At 36.0% G+C, this 18,977-nt stretch overlaps 1 protein-coding gene across 1 annotated transcript; it reads right to left on the bottom strand.

Moving 5' to 3' along the window:
- Window positions 1-1,829: 1,829 nt before the first annotated feature.
- Window positions 1,830-17,562, bottom strand: LOC146140477 (alpha-(1,6)-fucosyltransferase-like). Its single transcript, XM_083391489.1, has 10 exons — window positions 17,199-17,562; window positions 17,030-17,122; window positions 13,742-13,863; window positions 13,513-13,666; window positions 12,616-12,724; window positions 9,073-9,307; window positions 7,216-7,465; window positions 3,076-3,270; window positions 2,752-2,902; window positions 1,830-2,449 (listed from the first exon to the last, which is right to left on the bottom strand). The coding sequence occupies exons 1-10, from the start codon at window positions 17,285-17,287 to the stop codon at window positions 2,120-2,122; spliced, it is 1,728 nt and encodes a 575-aa protein (XP_083247615.1). The 5' UTR covers window positions 17,288-17,562; the 3' UTR covers window positions 1,830-2,119.
- Between the last annotated feature and the right edge of the window lie 1,415 nt (window positions 17,563-18,977).

Genomic DNA, 18,977 nt, shown 5'->3' with positions numbered 1-18,977 from the left:
GCATAACAAATATAATTAAAAATAACATAAAGTATGATGCCACTCTGTTGAAAAAAATACTCATTTATTGAGTTCATACACAAGGCAGCATTTCGGTGAGATGGCTGGTGTAGGACCTTGGCGACATTTAAGCTTGTCTATGCGTGGCGCTGTTTTTGCCAGACCACACCTTAGATCTGGCTCTACTTGTGACACCATAACCATATCCAGATATTTTTCATGATAATAACTGTTATGGTGATGTAATAACTAGTTCTTGTCACAATCACAACGGTTAATAGTTCTTTTTTGCAGTAGGTAAGCAGTTAAGCACTTGTTTAGCTTGTGATTTCTTTCTTTAATGGGTCGGAGGATAAACATAGTGCTATATAAATAATTGCAACTTGAATTACAGGTTAGAGTTTTCATCTAGTTGTTTTAGAAATCAGGAGGACTGGTGTGAAGTGTGTACTGTTCCAAAAAAAGATTGAAAAGCCCTGCCGTAGGCTATCTATGAGTGATACCGGGAACTCAACTTTCTTCCTGACTGCTGTTTACACATTCAACCTTTATTCAACTGTTTAAACATTTACTGTCAACAACATTCAATAATATAATCACAGATACTTTTTATGGTGATTAATTGGCATTATCGCAATAGTGAGTGGTATTTAATTGTCGTTTTCGCGACCCCCAGAGAAAAGGCAAACGACCCACCCAGGGGTCGCAACCTCCAGGTTGAAAACCACCGACCTAAAGTAATTTAAATCATCGTCGGTACTAAAACCTTTACATATATACATTGTAATAATTTCTCCAATCTCCCCTACTGTTGAAATAATACATTTAATGCATGCAATTGCGCATGGTCATAACCAGAGTTTTTTTTAAGGTTTGGTTTGGGTGACCGCTAAGTAGTTTTAAGAGACCGCAAGTGTTTCATTTAAATACCAAAAAATAGCCATATTAGTTGCAAGTCCAAATTTTGGAAAACCGCTGGAGAGATTTGGGGGACCGTTTCGGTCCCCGAAAACACCTTAAAAAAACACTGGTCATAACCTTCATCAGGGTGTTCCGGCATTTTGTGAGCAGTCATAGTTACATTCGTTAAAAGGTATTTTGTTTGTGGTTAACTGGTGAAAGTTAGTGCATGCACTTGAAGGGAGTTAAGTAAAAGTAAACCATCAAGATAAGATTATTAAAATAAAGTCTGGTATACTGCAGATGCATGTAATTTGTGGCTGTAAATGCAGTGAACGGCTAATGCCTATAACTGTCGCAAACTTCTCAGCTTGCTGCGCTGCCACTTTGGGCTGTATGGTCACAGTTTTAAACTGTTCGTGATCGCTTCACTCAAATAAATAATTTGTTAGAGGTTTTACATTTTCTGTGCAGACTTTGACCACAATCGGTGTAAATACCTAAAAAGCAGAGACAGCGTGTAACGTAGCTAGGAACGTAGCCACTTCCATAACAGGCCGCGTAACAGGTGGCATGGCGGATTCTCGACTTGCGTTCTTAGTATACTTGACTGAAGCAATTAATAGGCGGTCTTTAATAGGGGAGCTCCCGAGGACCAGTCCCGGTGAACTTTAAATTATTGAATAAATGTAGAACTAATATGACGTAAAAAGCAACTATTGTAAGCAAAGGACATGTGCTAAACACATCAGATTAGAAAAAAACGTGGTCTACAGAAAAATCACTCAAGCTTTAGCTGAAACCGAAGCCTGTAGCGGACGAAGATATCTTCGAGACTTAAATAACATATTTAATGTTGCAGGAAAATTGCATTCTTGGCAAATACAATTATTTTGTGAGATCTGAGCTACAGATACAAAAATACAACCTTTATACTTTATAGTAATAAAACTTCATTTTAATACTAACGTAAAAAGTTCTCGATATTAGCAAATAGCAACCTTAGTCGGCTAGTATCACATCTCTCTTAAAACGTATATAGTTGTCAAGATAACACGGGTACACAAACCTTGCTTGTTAAACAAACGCTTTATTGTGTTATATTCTCCCAAAACAATAATGATGACAGTTAATTTTTTGTGGTCTTTTTGCAACCACGTGTAAAACTCAGCCAACGAAGCGCGCAACTTTGAAGATCGCGACAGCGTTAGTTGATTTACTAGCTAGGCTTAAGAGGGACCTCGGGATATGTAGGGTATTTAATAACTTTTACAATCTCTTTAACTTTGTGCGAAGGATAAAGTCCGCGTTGATTGGTGCGATGGTTACGCCCTTTAGAGAAACCGTCCCAGTGATTTCCTTGGATCCCAATAATATCACCAACTAGCATATCGATCTCTTCATTGCCAGGTTTAGCCTTGTGATCGTACATTGCTTTTTGTACGTGGGGATATTGCACCCCGTAATAGAATATGTCGTCGAGAGAGTGAACAAGGGAAGATGCGTCTGCATGATGGTTTTGCATCAGACTGGACGCAACGCGACAAATCTGTAAAAAAATTAGTTGCCGTTCGTGTCTATTCATAAATATGTTTTCATATATCGCGTGTAGGCTTTTTATATCTTATACAGACATCATAACAGAACGTTGATTAAATTGTGCAGTAAATAATATTTGGGGTTCGTCAGAAAATCCTATAACTAGAAATAATCCCCATAGGACGGATGTTTTGGCTTTGGTTTTTTAGCTTTAGTGATAGATGTTTTTATTTAAATAGTGGTATTGTCTGCAGTTTCTCTAAATCAGGCTTATATTTATTAGGTGAATTATTGTTACCCAATCGTGCTTACCTGTGACGAAAGTGTGCAGACAAAATAGTTACACTTAGAAAGAAGAAAAATATCAATTAGGAGGCCTCGTAAACTGTTTCTGGTGTAGCGTTTTGACGGATCAGCCGACTCTGAAATTTTTAGGTCGCTAACAAACTCGTATTGTGGGTATCTGCAAACAAATAAACACGTTTTAAAGCATACGATTTCCTTCTAAGCAACCAATACATTTTATTGCTTATTGTACTGCGCTTGGTTTCAATATAAATATTGCGACTATGAGTAAACATATAAGCAAAAAAAAGCCAGACAGCAAATACGATGCGAAATAGAGAAGCATGTTACTTTTGCTTAGCTTCTGGTAATACTGTTACATCATCTGAAGCCAGGTAAACACGTCGAGTAGTCTTATTTCCACTTTTTTCTTTGGACATCCGCAACTCGTACTTTTCATACCATGCTTCAACGTGCTTCATGTATTCTTCAATGCTGTGGTAGGAAGCCTCAGAATGCAACTTATCCGTTCGACGAACATGTATTCTTTGACAGACAAAATAGAACTTCAGTAAATTTTACGTGAAGATATAATAACATGTTTGCAACGAAAAACAAAAACGTTCTTTTTTAGAAATAAAGTTTACTAAATGAATAAGCTATTGCTGCCATGCATAATATATAATCGGATCTTGCTCATCCAGCAGTATTATATAATCAATTGACGTTTTGACGTCCTATACAGCAGTGGTTGGCAACCACCGGTCCGCGGACAGGTGCCGGTCCGCGAGAAGTTTGCTACCGGTCCGTAGCAGGGTTGCCAAAATAAAATAAACACCTTGAAAAAAAAATCAAAAACAATTAAATGCATTTTTATTATTAAAACACATTTTCGTTCGAATATGCTCCATGGTTGATTGATGGTCAAAAATCGCAATTAGTATCAAGCTCTCGTGAGGTTTAAAACAATTATTGTGCTGTGGCCATATAAGTTACATAAATGCATATACACCCTTGTGCATATTAATTTAAACAAAACGAGGTTTTTTATTTGTTATAAGCTAAATCACTTTTAAAGGTCAGAAAACAGTACGTATATCCATATGGCGTACTTGTCATTTTTATTGAATGTTTTAGTGTTATATTAGATGTTATTCGCATATCGAAAACATTGGTCATTGCCCATGCGGTTATTGTTTCAACTGTGAATTATTTGAGTTCTAACAGTCGTCCGCGATGGACGTGACACCAAGGAAACGTTCGAAAATCGTTACGCTGCACAAACACACAATTAAAACGTATCGAGAGATAGCACAAGTGTGATGGTCAAGTTCGCACGTAACAGCTACACATGATGTTATTTTTTTGCAGTTTTTAAAATTTTCATTTTGTGATTGTTTGTCTGAAATTTGAATTGTTGCGTCATAAGTACAACTCATGAGACGACTGCTGCTTTATTTTGCTATTGCACTGCCTTCTATTTATCTTCAAAAAACGAAGTTCTGCCGTATATATAAAAAATAATCAGTTCATTTGCCCAATAATATGACTTTTTATAACAGAACCAGCTGACAAAATTTGAATCCCACCAATGTATACAAATGTAATTTAATGGTATACTATAAAGTGTAATTAGGAAAACGCCCGCGGGCTTCATTAAGTTTAATAATTTTCAGACGGGAACATCTCTTTGCGCAAAACAAGCTTAAACTTCGCATTGAAATTTTCTTTACAAAACAATTGTTTTTTAAGGCCGGTCCGCCACAAAAATTTGAGTTTTAAACCGGTCCGCATTGCAAAAAAGGTTGCCGACCCCTGCTATACATAACGCCTTCATCAGTATACTGACATATCATGCAAAACAGATTCCTAAAAAGGTTTCACGGAAACAGATCCAGTACAAAGAACGTGCCTTTGTCACCTTACCTTACATACCAAGGTTAACTGATGTTACCGTCCTATGTTGACCGATTTCGGTGTATCGGTTGGAGTTAAACCAGTTAACACCCTACGTCAGATGCTGTCGCACCCAAAAGACCCGGTAGATGCAACTGCGACAAGGGGTGTGGTGTATGCTATACCGTGCGGTGAGTGTGACGAAATTTACATCATTGAGACGGGTAGAAGTTTAAATACGCACCGGAAGGAGCACAAAAGGGGTGTGGGCAAGAATGATGCTAAGAAATTAGCGTTGACAAACCATGAAACCACCCCACAACTTTTCTGCTGCTCAAGTGTTGATGAAGGAAACCGATTACCACATCGAGGTTTTCTTGAGTCGTGGAACATCCATTCACGCGCCAGCATAATGAACGTAAAAACAGATGTTCTAATGCCGATAAGCTATCGGGCGCTCTTACACCACTGAGCGTTGGTGCGAGTTTGTAATCGCACGATTTGTTATAGCTGTTTAAATGTGTGGTTGGTTGGAATTTGTCGCTTTATAAGGAATCGGTTTGGCATGATATGTCAGTATCCTGATTAAGGCGTTTTGTATAGAAACGTCGATTGATTATATGATACTGCTGGTTGAGCAACGTTTACTAAGTTTTGCTACTTATCAAAATGGAAACACACAATAAGAACTACAAAGCAACATCATATAAAGCAGAATAATCTATAACCATAGCATTAAGACCAATGACATATAAAGCCGAATACATAGTAATATCCACGAGAGATATAAATTGCTAGAATTCTTTTTTTTTCGGTTTTATCTTCCGAATTACAACTCAAAAACACTCGCCTTTATTTTCTCTAAAAAGTTTGCAGCTAGGGGTACCTAGAAGGAACGGAACAGAGCACAACTGCATCTAAAAAGTATTGCTGAAGTGCATAACTGCTCAAATAATGTTGTAGAAATAGTGGCACAAGAAAATGTATTTACAAGAATAAAATAAAAAAAAAAACACATGGAAGCAAGCACAAAATGTAAAAATGTCTTTTTTTTCTGGCAGAATTTGCAATCCAGTTTTTTTATATAATTTTTTTTCTTTAGAAGAACATATCTTCATAAAAGTAATAATCAAATGTGCGTTTTCGTAGAGTCCCGAGTCCTACTGTGACTCTACAGCCTGTATTCTGCCAAATTACGTAACTAAATACGGTGGGTATTCAGCAAACCAATCATAGGGGTGTTATATAATTCACCCACCCACAATATATGGTTGGAAAATATCCACCTTATGCTATTCCGCCTTTACAATCTACAGTTGAAGGCCATATCAGTTTCAAGGTTTGATACTGCGCATACGCACGTGGGACACGGGACCCAGGTATAGTTTACGTGGCCTTACTCGAGTCACGAACCCGTCAACAACAAAGCAAACCGACTCAGTCGAGTCCCGAGCTCGACTCCGACCCCGCAGCCCTGGTCATCAGTAAACAACCCTACGTGCCTAGCCAGTACGCTGAACCAATTGAATCGAACTGACTTTCAAACGTACCATATATAGATATCTCCTCTCTCCACAAAAAAATCATTGCTATACAATTACCTATAAAGACCTATGGAAACTCTCAACCAAAAAAATTGTAACAAATCATCCATTCCCAAAGCACGCTGTAGAACTTTTTAGACAAAGTTATTTACACAAAATCTCATTATCACAACCAACTTTTGATTCAGTTTCGCCAACAGGTGGCGCAATATTCAAGTGTTCCATTGGTCCCCATGTTCCATGGGTCCCGCACATCCCTTGCGTCTTAAATTCATTGAAATAAGGCCTAAATTGCCAAAATAACGCTTTAAACTATGGTAGAGGGTATGGGACAGTCAGGGGGCGTCTGTTTATGGCATCGCCTGTTTTGTTTTCGACATTTGGACGCCTTAATTTGACCGGCGCTGTTGGGGCGCAGCTGTTTTGGAACAGGACTTTTGGCGCTGTTTGGGCTTATTAGTGAGCAATGGGTGAAAAATGGGTTAGGTATGAAATTATTAGGGGAGTTAGTGATGCACTTAGGTGTGGGGTTTGCGGTTAGGTAAAAGGTTGTATAAGTCTGATTGTGATCATTTCGGTCTTATTCCGAAGGACTAGGACATATTGTAATTTAAACGTTACTACGCCTAGTAGTCCTATTGTTGTCTTATTCCGAACTGTGTTTAAATCCGATGTTAATGTTGTTCTTATAGGTCTTATGCTGGAGTGCAGGGTACAAATTAAAGTCAAGGTGTTTGTCCAATAGCCTTAAGTAAAAAATATATTTAAGTTAATTCAAGTCATTTGAAAATAGTCACTTTAGATCACTTAAGTCAAGTCATTAATTTAACGTAAATCATAATTTACATTTTAAGTCATTAATACACTGAAAATTAGCATGTCAAAACGTATTGGGTAATTTTGTTAAAAATGTCGTAAAGAGCATCCTCTTAAGAGCAAATTTGGAAGAGAGGTTTGAAACTGTTGGCCCAACGCAAAAGGCATGGAGATTCAAGCCACATTTTGTAATCATTCAGACAAAATATTTGTTTTATGCGTAGACCTAGCTTACCCGACCACCGGCTTTTTGAAACCAAGAGATTTTCCAGCTTCTTCAATTTCCTGTTGAAGCCATTCCTGTGGACGTAGCAGGTAATTAGTGATTTGTCCAATCCACCATACAGCAGGGTTGCCATGGAGACGTTTAAGTCGGGGAGCGAGGTCCTCTGGAATACCAAGAGGAATATATTGCGGAACCTGATGCTCGCTGCTTATTATTCCGGGATGTCTGATCACCTGGACATCTTCCGGATCTTTTCCGTCTATCGGTGGAAATGAGAAAAAATAGTTAAATATATGCGCCTTTCGTTAAATTTCTGCATATGTAAATCATTAGGGAAGTGAAACAGATATGTTTATTCACTAAAACAATGTCGCTTGTAGCCAGGGTTACTATATCCTAAGACCAAATATTAAGCACGCAGGTCTATGATGTCCAGGGCCGGACCCAGGTTTTTCTGTGGGGCTCGATGCAATGTTTTACAAAATTTTTTTTTACTTGTTTTTTGTGTGTGAAAAATGAAGCCCAAGTTCGGACAAAGGCGTTTATTTTGTTGAAATTGGCAAAACTTTTCATTTAAGAGCAGACGTGACGGCTTAGGCACATTAAAGGGGTTAACTGAAAACAACAGCATTTATGAAGTCAAACGGCGCAACCTGCCGCAGAGTACATAGCGTCTTTTGGGTATGAATTGATTCCTTGAAACAGAATCAAACAGCACGAAAGATTTTTTTATTTACACAGTAAATGTTTAAAAAAATATACACATGAAATTGGTGGGACATGGTCTGACTCTCTCCTGGATCCGCCCTTGATGGTGATGGTGGTAGTTTACCGCCCATACTTCATTAATGCAAGCTTTTGCGTAATTCTTAAAATTATTGGGTTTAAAATATCCTGCCAAAGTTTAGTTTACCAACAGCTTATCATTGGCTTATTAATGCTTAACATAAATATCAATAAATGGATGCTTTGACGTCAATAAGTGGTTGCTCTGACGAAAATATAGCTTAAATTAAAGTAATAAAATTGCTGAAATTTCGATATATACTAACCACACACCTCAAAAATAAGCAAGTTTATTAGAAATAAGCAAATTAGTATTTTCTAAGAGCTTGTACTCCAAAATAAACACGGAATGGAAACCAGCTTATATAGTCAACAGTGATGTACTATTTTTGTTTTTGAGTGACAGGTAATTTTTAGAAATTACATCACAAAGTTACGTTTTTTGGTTCGGGGAATTGCAGCATTAACGTATGTTGCAATCCGCAACAATGACGTAACGTCAATTAATTTTAAAATTACTACTTGCCCTCTAGCGACCTCGTGCGTAATTTACAGCTTAATTTAGCTCAATTGCGCGAAACGCGAAAAATTTGCGCTCATTTAGTGTAAAGTGGCAAAATTGCAATTTGAAAGGTTAAGTGACGCATTTAGGTCATAAACAAGATTTGCATATTGTACGAATAACGGCATTTATAGTTCATTTAACAAAAAATGCAGTATGAGTTTGCATAGCGTAACACGACATATTTGCATTGCGTCTTTGGGGTTATATATTTCCTTAAAATGGACAAAACGTCCTGAAATCGAATAAATGTTCGCGCAAAAATGTTTGTACATGCATAGCAAAAGTTGGCAAAACCAACCCCTCCTCTAATAGGTATACGTCCAACATTCTTTTCTACCCAAAAATAATTCCAATGAGCACCATAATGATTAAACAAGGTGTGTTTTAAACCAATGTTTTTTCTTGTAGCAATGATATGTAATTTTGCTAAAAACTTTACCATTTCCGGGAATGAAAAAAATTGAAAGACATTTGTTCGTATTAAAGTGGTTAACATTGAAAACATTTTTTCTTACTTTTCCACGATTGTCCTGGAGCAGCTTTTTCAGTGCATGTTTTGCTGACTGGTTGAAATACTGCTTCCCAACCTTTAGGTTCGTAATTCCAATGACTGGATTCGATGATCAGGGTTCGCTGGGTGCCATAAGCAATCATGAGGCAAAAAACGAGACTTTGCACTTGGCAGCCAAAACCACAGTTTAGAGAAACATCGCAAATCATTTGTTTTGCAGTTTCGCAATTTTTCGGGTTCTAAAACAGCAACAACATCTTAGACCAGTGGTTCTCAACATCTTAGACCAGTGGAACATTTTTATCCCGTGTACCCCTTAATAATGGATACTCATAATTCAATTCCCCATAGGAAAATCAGAACCTGTATGTGTATGCTTTTCAAAACCTCTTTAAAATCTCCAGTTTTTCAGCCGCTATATAAGAGAAGGCACACAGAACGCATTATGTCGTAATAATAAGGAACATACACGCCAAGCAAATGTTTTGCCTCGCTTCGAAAAAGACTTGCACTGTTTAGTTTAGAATTTTGATTGTGAAGTCGGATCTTTAGATAACTTGCATTTAGGTCAAAGTTTCTTTTTTGTTTAAATTCCAAATTCACCACTCAAGGCAGGGGTTCCCAACCTTTTTGCTGCTTTTGTCAGGTCAGAGCATTCTTCGTACCAAAAAAATGATTATGCAATTTTTTAGACATATATTGGTAAATTACATTGCTTTTGTATCTCTATTAAACGTCAACCTGGTATTTCGCACACAAATCGTAAAAAAAAATTAAACGTGAATTGTTTTGTTTGCCTCTTCTTAGTGGGATTTCGCTCACACGATGGTCGATTTTGCTCAAGGAAAATTAAGATATCATATTTGAGATTGTTTTGTATTCTAGACCCATGTCTATATTTGCTTCGTAAAATGTTCGGTCCATACCTCCGGAGACACAACCGATTTCTGTGACCCCAAATACTGTATTTTACACTCTATATTCCAGAGGTGAATAGTTTGTAGCAGATTTACAGAAACAGTTTATTGAATGCCTTTATATGTGCATTTTGTTCCCAACTTTGTGATTGGTTGTTGATTGACAGCAAGTAAATTCATATTCTTTTGTCAATCTCTTGGAGACGGACGGTGCAGTTAAAATAGCGTATTGTTATAAGCAATGAGGTTTCTTACTAAATAATAACAAATGTTTGTAGATAATTGATTTTTTTTTTCGATGCAAAGACCGTAATGGCATAATGTAATTTGCGATTTTAAAATAAAACTGTACTGTTAAATCTGTTCGAAAAGCTGCTTTGTGGCCCAAGGATCTTTGTACCCCTTGATGTTCAATCTCGTACCCTCAAGGGGTACGAATACCCCCGGTTGGGAACCCCTGACTTTAGGGGAATTCCTTCCTATCGGTTGAGAACCCCTTGTCTTTTTTATTTTTGTACCCTTCACAGCCTTTTAAATAGTTCATTTAACCTTAATATGGTATGTGGTGTTTCTTATAAGATGCTTGGCATTTTTGACTTTGTCTTACTGTTACGCTGTCATAAACCAGGCCAATAACTAAGTAATTGAAAAGCAATCAGTAGGAGTGGGTTCAAGTAAGTAATTCAAAGCTATTTTTTTCTGCATTACGCCTTATCAAATATCAATTTTACATGCAACACAGCTGGTATTAACTTAGGAATAACCGTATCAACGAAAGCATAACTAATCGGCGTAGCACATAAGCACTTCCAAGCGAGAAACACTAGCAAACTCAATTTATTTAGAAATTCTATGCAATCTAACAATAAGCATAAAAAGTAATTCAAAAGGTTCTATAACTAGCCTTTCTACGAATACAAAATATTTAAGTGTTTCGACATCAGCAGCGTGAATACAATTATATTAATTGGTTCTAATAAAAGTTGTTATTTTTTAAACTTCTGAATTGTTCTTATATATCTTCATTTAGTGGTGATATGATTGACAGTTTGTGTTTTATTCAAATTTGTTTAAACAGTTACTGATTAATTATTCTCTCATTGGTTATGAATCAATAAGTGCGCGTTTTAATATTTTATAATTAATTGTTTTTTTGTTAAGCGTGAACGTCATTTAAAAAGTCTTCTTGAACTTCTTCCTTGAAAGTAATTCGTGTAGATTCAGAAGGGGAAGATGTAACAATTGTAAAGGTGAACATGGAGATGTAACAATTCGTTTAAAATTACTTGAATTACTTGATATAATTACGTTACTTGAACCCAGCCATATAGTGTATGTGTCCCCGGCCAAACAAATTCCTTAAATAAATTAGGAGTAAACTTAAGTTAGCTCAATATATATATATCAGTAATGGGTAGAGATAAAGGAGATTGTTTTTCTTACCGGAGCGCATAAAACAATTCTAAGATGACGCAAGAAAGTTGCGTTATAAAGCGACGTGTAAAACAAGTAACCACAGAAAACCTGTGGTTTTACTCGAAACAAAAAAAACTTATTTAGGTTTCTAGATATGTGTGAGAATTCTAAAACGATATGAGAAAACAGATACTTTAGCCCAGGGTTTCCCAAACTGTGGTCCGCGAACACCGCACAGGTGGTCCGTGGCGATATGACAAGAAATTAAAAAGTTATACATATATTTTGTTCAGCAGGGGTCGACAACCTACGGCCCGCAGGCCGGATCCGGCCCGGGAATGTAATTTATCTTTTGACAAACTAGACACGAGTCCATTTCTTTTTGACTATTTTAACTATGTAAGTGCGAAAAATGTTTTTGCGTTAACGCGCTTTGCGTTAACGATCTTTATACATCAGGAAATGTAATAAAAACTAAATTTGAAAGAAATTTCGGTATACCCCCAAAAAATTCGCGCTCGCTTCCTTCGCCAGGTGCGCCCCGTCTTAAATACAGTACGTTAACAAACACTGAACTATAGATTAACCATTAAGGTCATCGCGTTTTCTCAAAGTGGTTTTATTACACTTTTCAATATAAATAACGACGTGTGGACTCGAATTTTGAACCTAACAAACGCTTTTTGTCCCGCTTTTAAGCCAACACTTTACTGTCACCTTTAAAGTAGCTAAACACGATTTTAAGTGCAAACACATATCCGAAACCCGCCTGATTAACAGTTGTTCTAAAATTGTAATAACATAATTCGTAGTTAACATTTTGTGCGGCCCGCAGATACCTTTCTGACTTTGGTTTTAGCCCGCGACTAGAAAAAGTTTGCCGACCCCTGTTGTACAGTATGTGTAACTCTTTCAAAAATAATTAAATTGCCGCAGCTATTCACAACTTATTGATTTCGAAATATTTTGCTATCCAGTATCATAAATCTTACTTGTTGCGCTTTGAATTTATGATAAATTAACTATTTAAGCAGAGCGAAGCAATCTCATCCGTCCCATTTATGTTGTCAGTTTTGTAAATTTATAAAATTTGGTTTTATTTATTTTTTGCTTCGGTCCGCGAAAAAACAGATTCACAAATAGTTGTCCGTGGTCCAAAAAAGGGAGAAAAAAACTGCTTTAGCCGACAAAGTTTAATTTTTTAAAAAGTATACCTGGTTAAATTCGATCCTTCTTCTAACTAAATTTTCAAGAAATTTGGCTTCTTTAATCCGCCAAGCTTCATCTAGCTTACCCAAATCTTCAATATCAATCAAAATGGTTCTGTAGGCATATAAGTAATACATCAACGTAATTTTTGTTAACTGCATTAAGAAAAGTTTAATCACAAAAAACGTAAATAGTCCAATACTCCGCATGCTTTTGTCACGTGCGGCACAACACATATTTAATATACAATGCAGAAAAAGGTCGAAAAAACCTTTATTGGTTATATGCACTTCAATGTATTATATGCCCTCGGCTACTATTTTGGGGGGCATACGGCACTCCTCAAAAACGCAAGTCCTGGGACTTGCAGCGGTTACCTCCCATAAAGGAGTTTTAAGTATATTAAAGGCTATTCAGAAAATTTAACTCGAAATTGTATTTTAATGATTGAATAGTCCTAGCATTATAGTATAGAATTGCTTGTGAGCGCATTGATATTGTCCAGTTTTGCTTTGATATAAAAGTTTAAAACCAGTGTTTTTAGATTGGATGCGCTGATAGTCACATATAGTTGAGTTTCTTTTAATATTATTAAATTACAACCTTTGGTGATTCTACGCAAAAAAACGTTCAAAAACGTTTCAAATATTTAAAAAAGTTTACCTAAATTGTCGATAAGGTAAATATACCTACTATAGTTGTGTTTTTTTGTAATAAGGACTTTTAAACTATTTATTTGTTTACTTAAAGCGAAGCGGAGGTAAAAAATTGGGTGTAGGCTCAGCTTTTCTCTTTGTTTTGCTAGAGGCATTTGGGAACGACATTATTACGTTTAATTGAAATGCGTTGTATTTGCATTTACGCAAATGTAACAGTAATTTGTAGATTTTTGCTATACGAACCTTTGTTGACTGCTCAGACGTGAAATTGCGCCCAACACCTCATTCTTGCCTTCTTTTAGTTTTTGGAGTTCACTTTCTGTGGAATATAACAGCTCGACAACGTCGTCGTTAATCTTGCGAAGTAAGGTTTCGTGTTCTTCGGTCGGCGGATCATCTTAATTTATTGCCAACTTGTTTGTTAATGCATATGTTTTAATAAATGTTAACTTACAGCAAAAACAAGCCAAACCTTTTTCGATTGCTGATGAATTTTGATTACTTTCGAGGTAATCTTTAAGCTTGAATTTTATTTCTGATAATGCATTCAGAGGATCGTCCTTCGTTGTCTTGTTATTCGTTTTGCTTGACAACCTACATTGTAATGAAACATAAGATATTGTTCACCTTTGACATAAGATATTGTTCACCTTTGCGTTGAGCAATTTTTTTGTTTTGAACAGGAAACTGGTATTGTTTCTAGGGCGATGATTTCAAAAGGGTATACAAGGCCATAATCATCTAACAATGTTTTAAAAATTGATCCTTAAGTAATATTTTGGCATTCTAAACCAATTAATTGCTTATTTGCATTAGATAAAAATGTAACAGTGTTACTAAAGAACTTTGAAGAAGTTAACATCTAAAAATTGCAACAAAAAAGAAATACTTTAATATTGAATAAAACTTGGTAAAACGTAAAAAAATCGTTTATATTTAACAGGGAATCGAAATCTTAAAGCCAAAAAGGCCGAGCAAATTCACATCATCTCGATAAAAACGTTTCGATACCTACTTGTATCATCATCCGTTAATGTGACTGAAAATGATGACGATTTACTTTGAGATTCAATATCAAAATTAACATTGGTTAGATAAAACCTCGATTTTTAATTTTCCAAATATCAAAATAAATCTTTGTGTTTTAATACGCCACGAAACTTAGATTAAGTACAAGTTACAATTCAACAATTTGTTGACCCACATTTTACGCATCTCATATTGTATCTTAGGGAAACTTTATGAACCGGTTTTGAAAATAAATTTGGTCGAACGGAAGCTGAAACGAAACCTTCTAATTGCTTCAACCCGAAATCGAAACTGAACCGGAAAATTTAAACGGTCGACTTCCCGATATTTAACATTTTAGCCTTACTTGATCGGTGGCTTTTAACTATATGTATCTGACAAATTTCAAATGTACCGTTTAACTACAATCTTTGTGTATTAAAAAATAATCATGCAGGCAAACATGTAGTTAAATTGAGACTGTCCATTAGGCAGGCTTCAAATGTTCGAACTGCAACCCGGTTTACTTTAATAAAATCTCCCATGTTCACGACCCTTTGTCTTCGATAGATATAAGGAACATTTTTTGTTGTTTGCTCCAACATGTTATTTGTAAAATTTCTAAATAATACATAATATTGGAAATTTAATGTTATTCGTTTAACCTTTAACGGAATGATATCGTTAAATTAATTATTTGAGTTTAGTTGTAAAATTATTTGTGCAGCTAGCCTACTTTTTTGTTAATTAAGGCTTGGAAAATTTACTCTCTGCCTAACATACTCTATTCAATGAACCAATCTAGGGATAAAACATAACTTAAAATAATTGTTTTGATTACGTTTTTAAACGATGTAGTAAATATTACGTTTGCTATACGTTAATGTAGTTTTACTTCTTAAAAGTCAGTTTTTGCTCTTTGAAAGGATTTTGAGTAGGGCGTTAACACTCAGTCAGTTGCTGCTCGAAACGGTTTGCTAACCTTGTTATTGTGTTCGTTACGGCGGTTATTACAATGACAAAAGCTAAACAAAACAGTTCAAACTTTTTGCCTCCCCCCCAATAAAAGGTTTTCAGCTGACTACGCCACTTATTCAGACGGCACACGCAACCACTATCCGAGTCATTTAGCCTTTTTATCGTTTAAAAATACCAAACCTTCGCATTTCCTGTTGGCAGTTTAATTCTAGAAAATACCGTGACGTTTGATTAATGTTTACAAAATTGTGTATGTATTTCGTCGTAGTAAAGAAAAGAAAGCACACAGAGCCTATTGTAACGTAATAAAACTAAATTCATGGCAAACCTCAGTTATTTGCATGGAGTCAACTCGCTTGACATTTTCCGTTCAGGTTCGGTTCGGGTTCAAGAATTTTTTCGGAATCCGGTTCAGTTCCGGTTTCGGTTTCGAGCAATTTACAAGTTCCGGTTCAGCTCCGGTTCGACCATTGTTATTTCAAAACCGGTTTATAAAGTTCCGGTTCGGATACAATATAAGTTGCGTTAAATCGAGAAATGTGGGTCAATAAATGTATAGAGAATAATCTTTCAAATTATTCGGTTCAGTTCCGGTTCGGGTCCGTAAAATCTTACAAAAAAACGATTCTGATTCGGTCACGGTTCGCAAAAAAATTACCCAAAACCGGTTCATAAAGTTCCGGTTCGGTTCCGGATCGACTCCGGTTATTAGTTATGTCTTGTGTGCAAAAGAAAAACAGTAGGCCTACCTGTAAATTTGTCAATATACGAAGAGGGTATACATTTATACAACCTCTTTTAAACCTCAATATTTTCAGTCACTACAAAGTTATTAGTAATGTACTTTGCTAGATGATATTTTGATGAAAGCTAGAGCAGTCGTAGTTAATAACCAAGCGGCGCATTGTGACGCAATAATATGAAACTGTACACTTCAGTCAAATTTTATCCTGCACTACCGGTTTGTCAAAACGACCTGCACTGTTCAGATCAGTGTTTCAAACACGCGACCTGTAAGCACATTTTGCGCGGCCCACGACATGCTTTGGGGAATAAAACAATTAATTATAATTATTTGTTATCCTATTCAGTGCCTCATGTGTTTGATTTTTTTAATTTAATAGCAAATCTTGGGCAATAAATTTAAAAATAATATTGATATATGTTGGCCTAACTTTGTTTTCTTGCCCATTGACCTTTTTGAAATACGTAGTCGTCTAGTTTTAGTGCAATAAGGTAGTCCAAACTCAGGTCCGCGACAACATGTGGTTAACAACATCATTATCTGTTTCCCGCAGAACATTGTTTATTTTAGGGATACGCCTAACTTTTCAAGTTTTCATATTTCGTTTGGAAGGTACAGTGTTCGTGTCCCACCTATTTATAATTATAAACATCAAAAATATACATAAAAGCAGATCAGGGTATTAAGGGCACCAAGCCATGGACCCGTATTAATGCAATTTCTGCGAAGTTCATGGTCTTATGCAACTTTTTCCATCTTTGCAATATAGTCATTGTATCTTAAATACACCAGTGCAATGTTTGAAACTGAATAATTAAATTCAACAAATCAAGTAACGATACGAGCTGATACTGCAAATTAGTGCTTTTCAACCTTTTATGATTAGTGGCCTCCTTTCATGTGTTTATAACACTTTGTTTACGTTTGAGAAGAAATTACTACAGTATCTGAGGGGGGGGGGCACACAATAAGAGATAAAAAGTGGTACAAAAAGAATATTCATATACAAAGAATATTTGATATACTTACCTATAAGTTGATTCAACATCGCGAAGTTTCCGTTGCAATTCGGTGATCGTGCTTAGAGCTTCTTCCAATTGCAAATTTTCGTTTTTTGTAGACCTTGACATAAATATTAAATTGTAACAAATTATTTGAACTATAGTTGTATAACCCGAAAATTAAAGGCAATACTTACAGTATGTGTTTCAGGTTTCTTTCCATGTAAAACAAAAAGGTAATCGATACAAACACTAAGGCAACTAAAATGTATGGCTTACGTCGCATTCTCAATATTTAAAACTTTTGCACATCTAGAAAATACGTACGTATATAAATAATTAGCAAACACGTAATAAATTTTTTTTTATTTGAGTTTATTCTAAAAATGTAGTACTTTCCTCAAGTCAATATTTTCATTTTACTGCGAAGGTTGAGGTGATATCTTGATAATTATTTAGTTAATATAAAATAATTCTTCTTGATAAAAGTTGGTAGTCCGTCATAAGTTTTAACCGCATTTTCAGGTGTGTTCTACTGCACAATAGGAAAAGACTTAAATCAAGTCCTGATTTGAAAACAGTGACTTAAGTGCACTTAAGGTCAAGTCATTACAACACTGGTACACAGTACTTTAAAGATATTGCGACTATAAGGCCTATGTAATAAACTTGCAAGCCATTTAAGATAAATCTCGGTATAAAGCTAGTGTTTTTGAGATACACAGTTGCGCTGGCGTAAATAATGTTTAAGAAGCACTGCCTTAAAAGGCCACTTTGTTATGAAATAAAATAGTTATTTATCATAAAATAGTTATTTTTCATAAAGTTATCGCAGTTTTGTAGGTGTAAAAGCTACATTATGCTTTTTGAATTAAAGTCATTGACGTTTTTCAAGTCAAATTATTGTGACATTGTCCCAGTCAAGCAAAATACCTTAACCAAAGCTCGTAGTGTATCCCCTTAACGCAGCGCTTCTCAACCGGTGCGCCATGGAAGGTTGCGCGGTGCGCCGCGAGCAAAAGAAAAAATAATGATAAATAAAACATATATATATTGTTTACTTTCCTATTAAGCTTAGCTCATTGATTTCTCAGTGTACTTAAAGTAGAAGACATAATAAGAATTACAAAGCAGCAATATGTAAATCAGATATAATCTATGATACCATAGTAATGAGACCACCGACATAAACGTCAAATGTGCAGTAATAACCACGACAGAATAAGATCTAAAATAGTCTAGATAAGACCTAAACATGTCGAAATAAGTCCAAAATTAACCTGAATAAGACTTAAATGAACAAAATAACGCCTAAGACTGTAGAGAAAGGGTATAGGATGATTGGGGAACACTTGTCTGGCATTGGCCGTTCGCTGTCGACATTTGGGCGCAGCTATTTTTGCCACGGATTTTTTGCACCTGTTTTGGCTCATGGGTGATGTTAGCAACTTGGTTAGGGCTGAAAATATCAGGATAGTCAGTAATATTTATGGGTTGGATTTGGGATTAGACAAAAGGTTGTATAGGCCTTATTTGGGCCATTTAGGTCGGATTTCAACTTCGTCAATTATACGACTATCCTATTTTTACGCCTTATTCCTAACTGTCTTTCATTCCGAAGTTGATGTTGTTGCAATTTTGGTCTCATGACTGGAGTCCCTTTAAAGATTTGCAACTAAAAAGCCTATATAATGAAAAAAATAAAACAAATACCGGTACACCTTAAAACTTTCGCACTCGCTTCGCTCGCAAGGTTGTTTTTTTGTTTAACTACCAAGAACTTTATTACGCGATAATAAGTTACACGGCGGAAGAAAATGACGCACGAGAGATAATAGATGGATAGCACTTAATTCGTCGCTCGCAAGGTGCGCCGCCGCGTTTTCATATGTCTCTAGGTGCGCCCCCAAGTAAAAAAGGTTGAGAAACACTGCCTTAACCCAAGTCAAGCTCCAGACAAGTCAGTGCTGTAGCCA

Source organism: Ascidiella aspersa, chromosome 6, assembly GCF_963924565.1.
Source record: "Ascidiella aspersa chromosome 6, kaAscAspe10.2, whole genome shotgun sequence".
Lineage (NCBI taxonomy): Eukaryota > Metazoa > Chordata > Ascidiacea > Phlebobranchia > Ascidiidae > Ascidiella > Ascidiella aspersa.
Note: the sequence above shows the minus strand (reverse complement) of the source record. Positions and strands in the feature narration are given on the sequence as shown.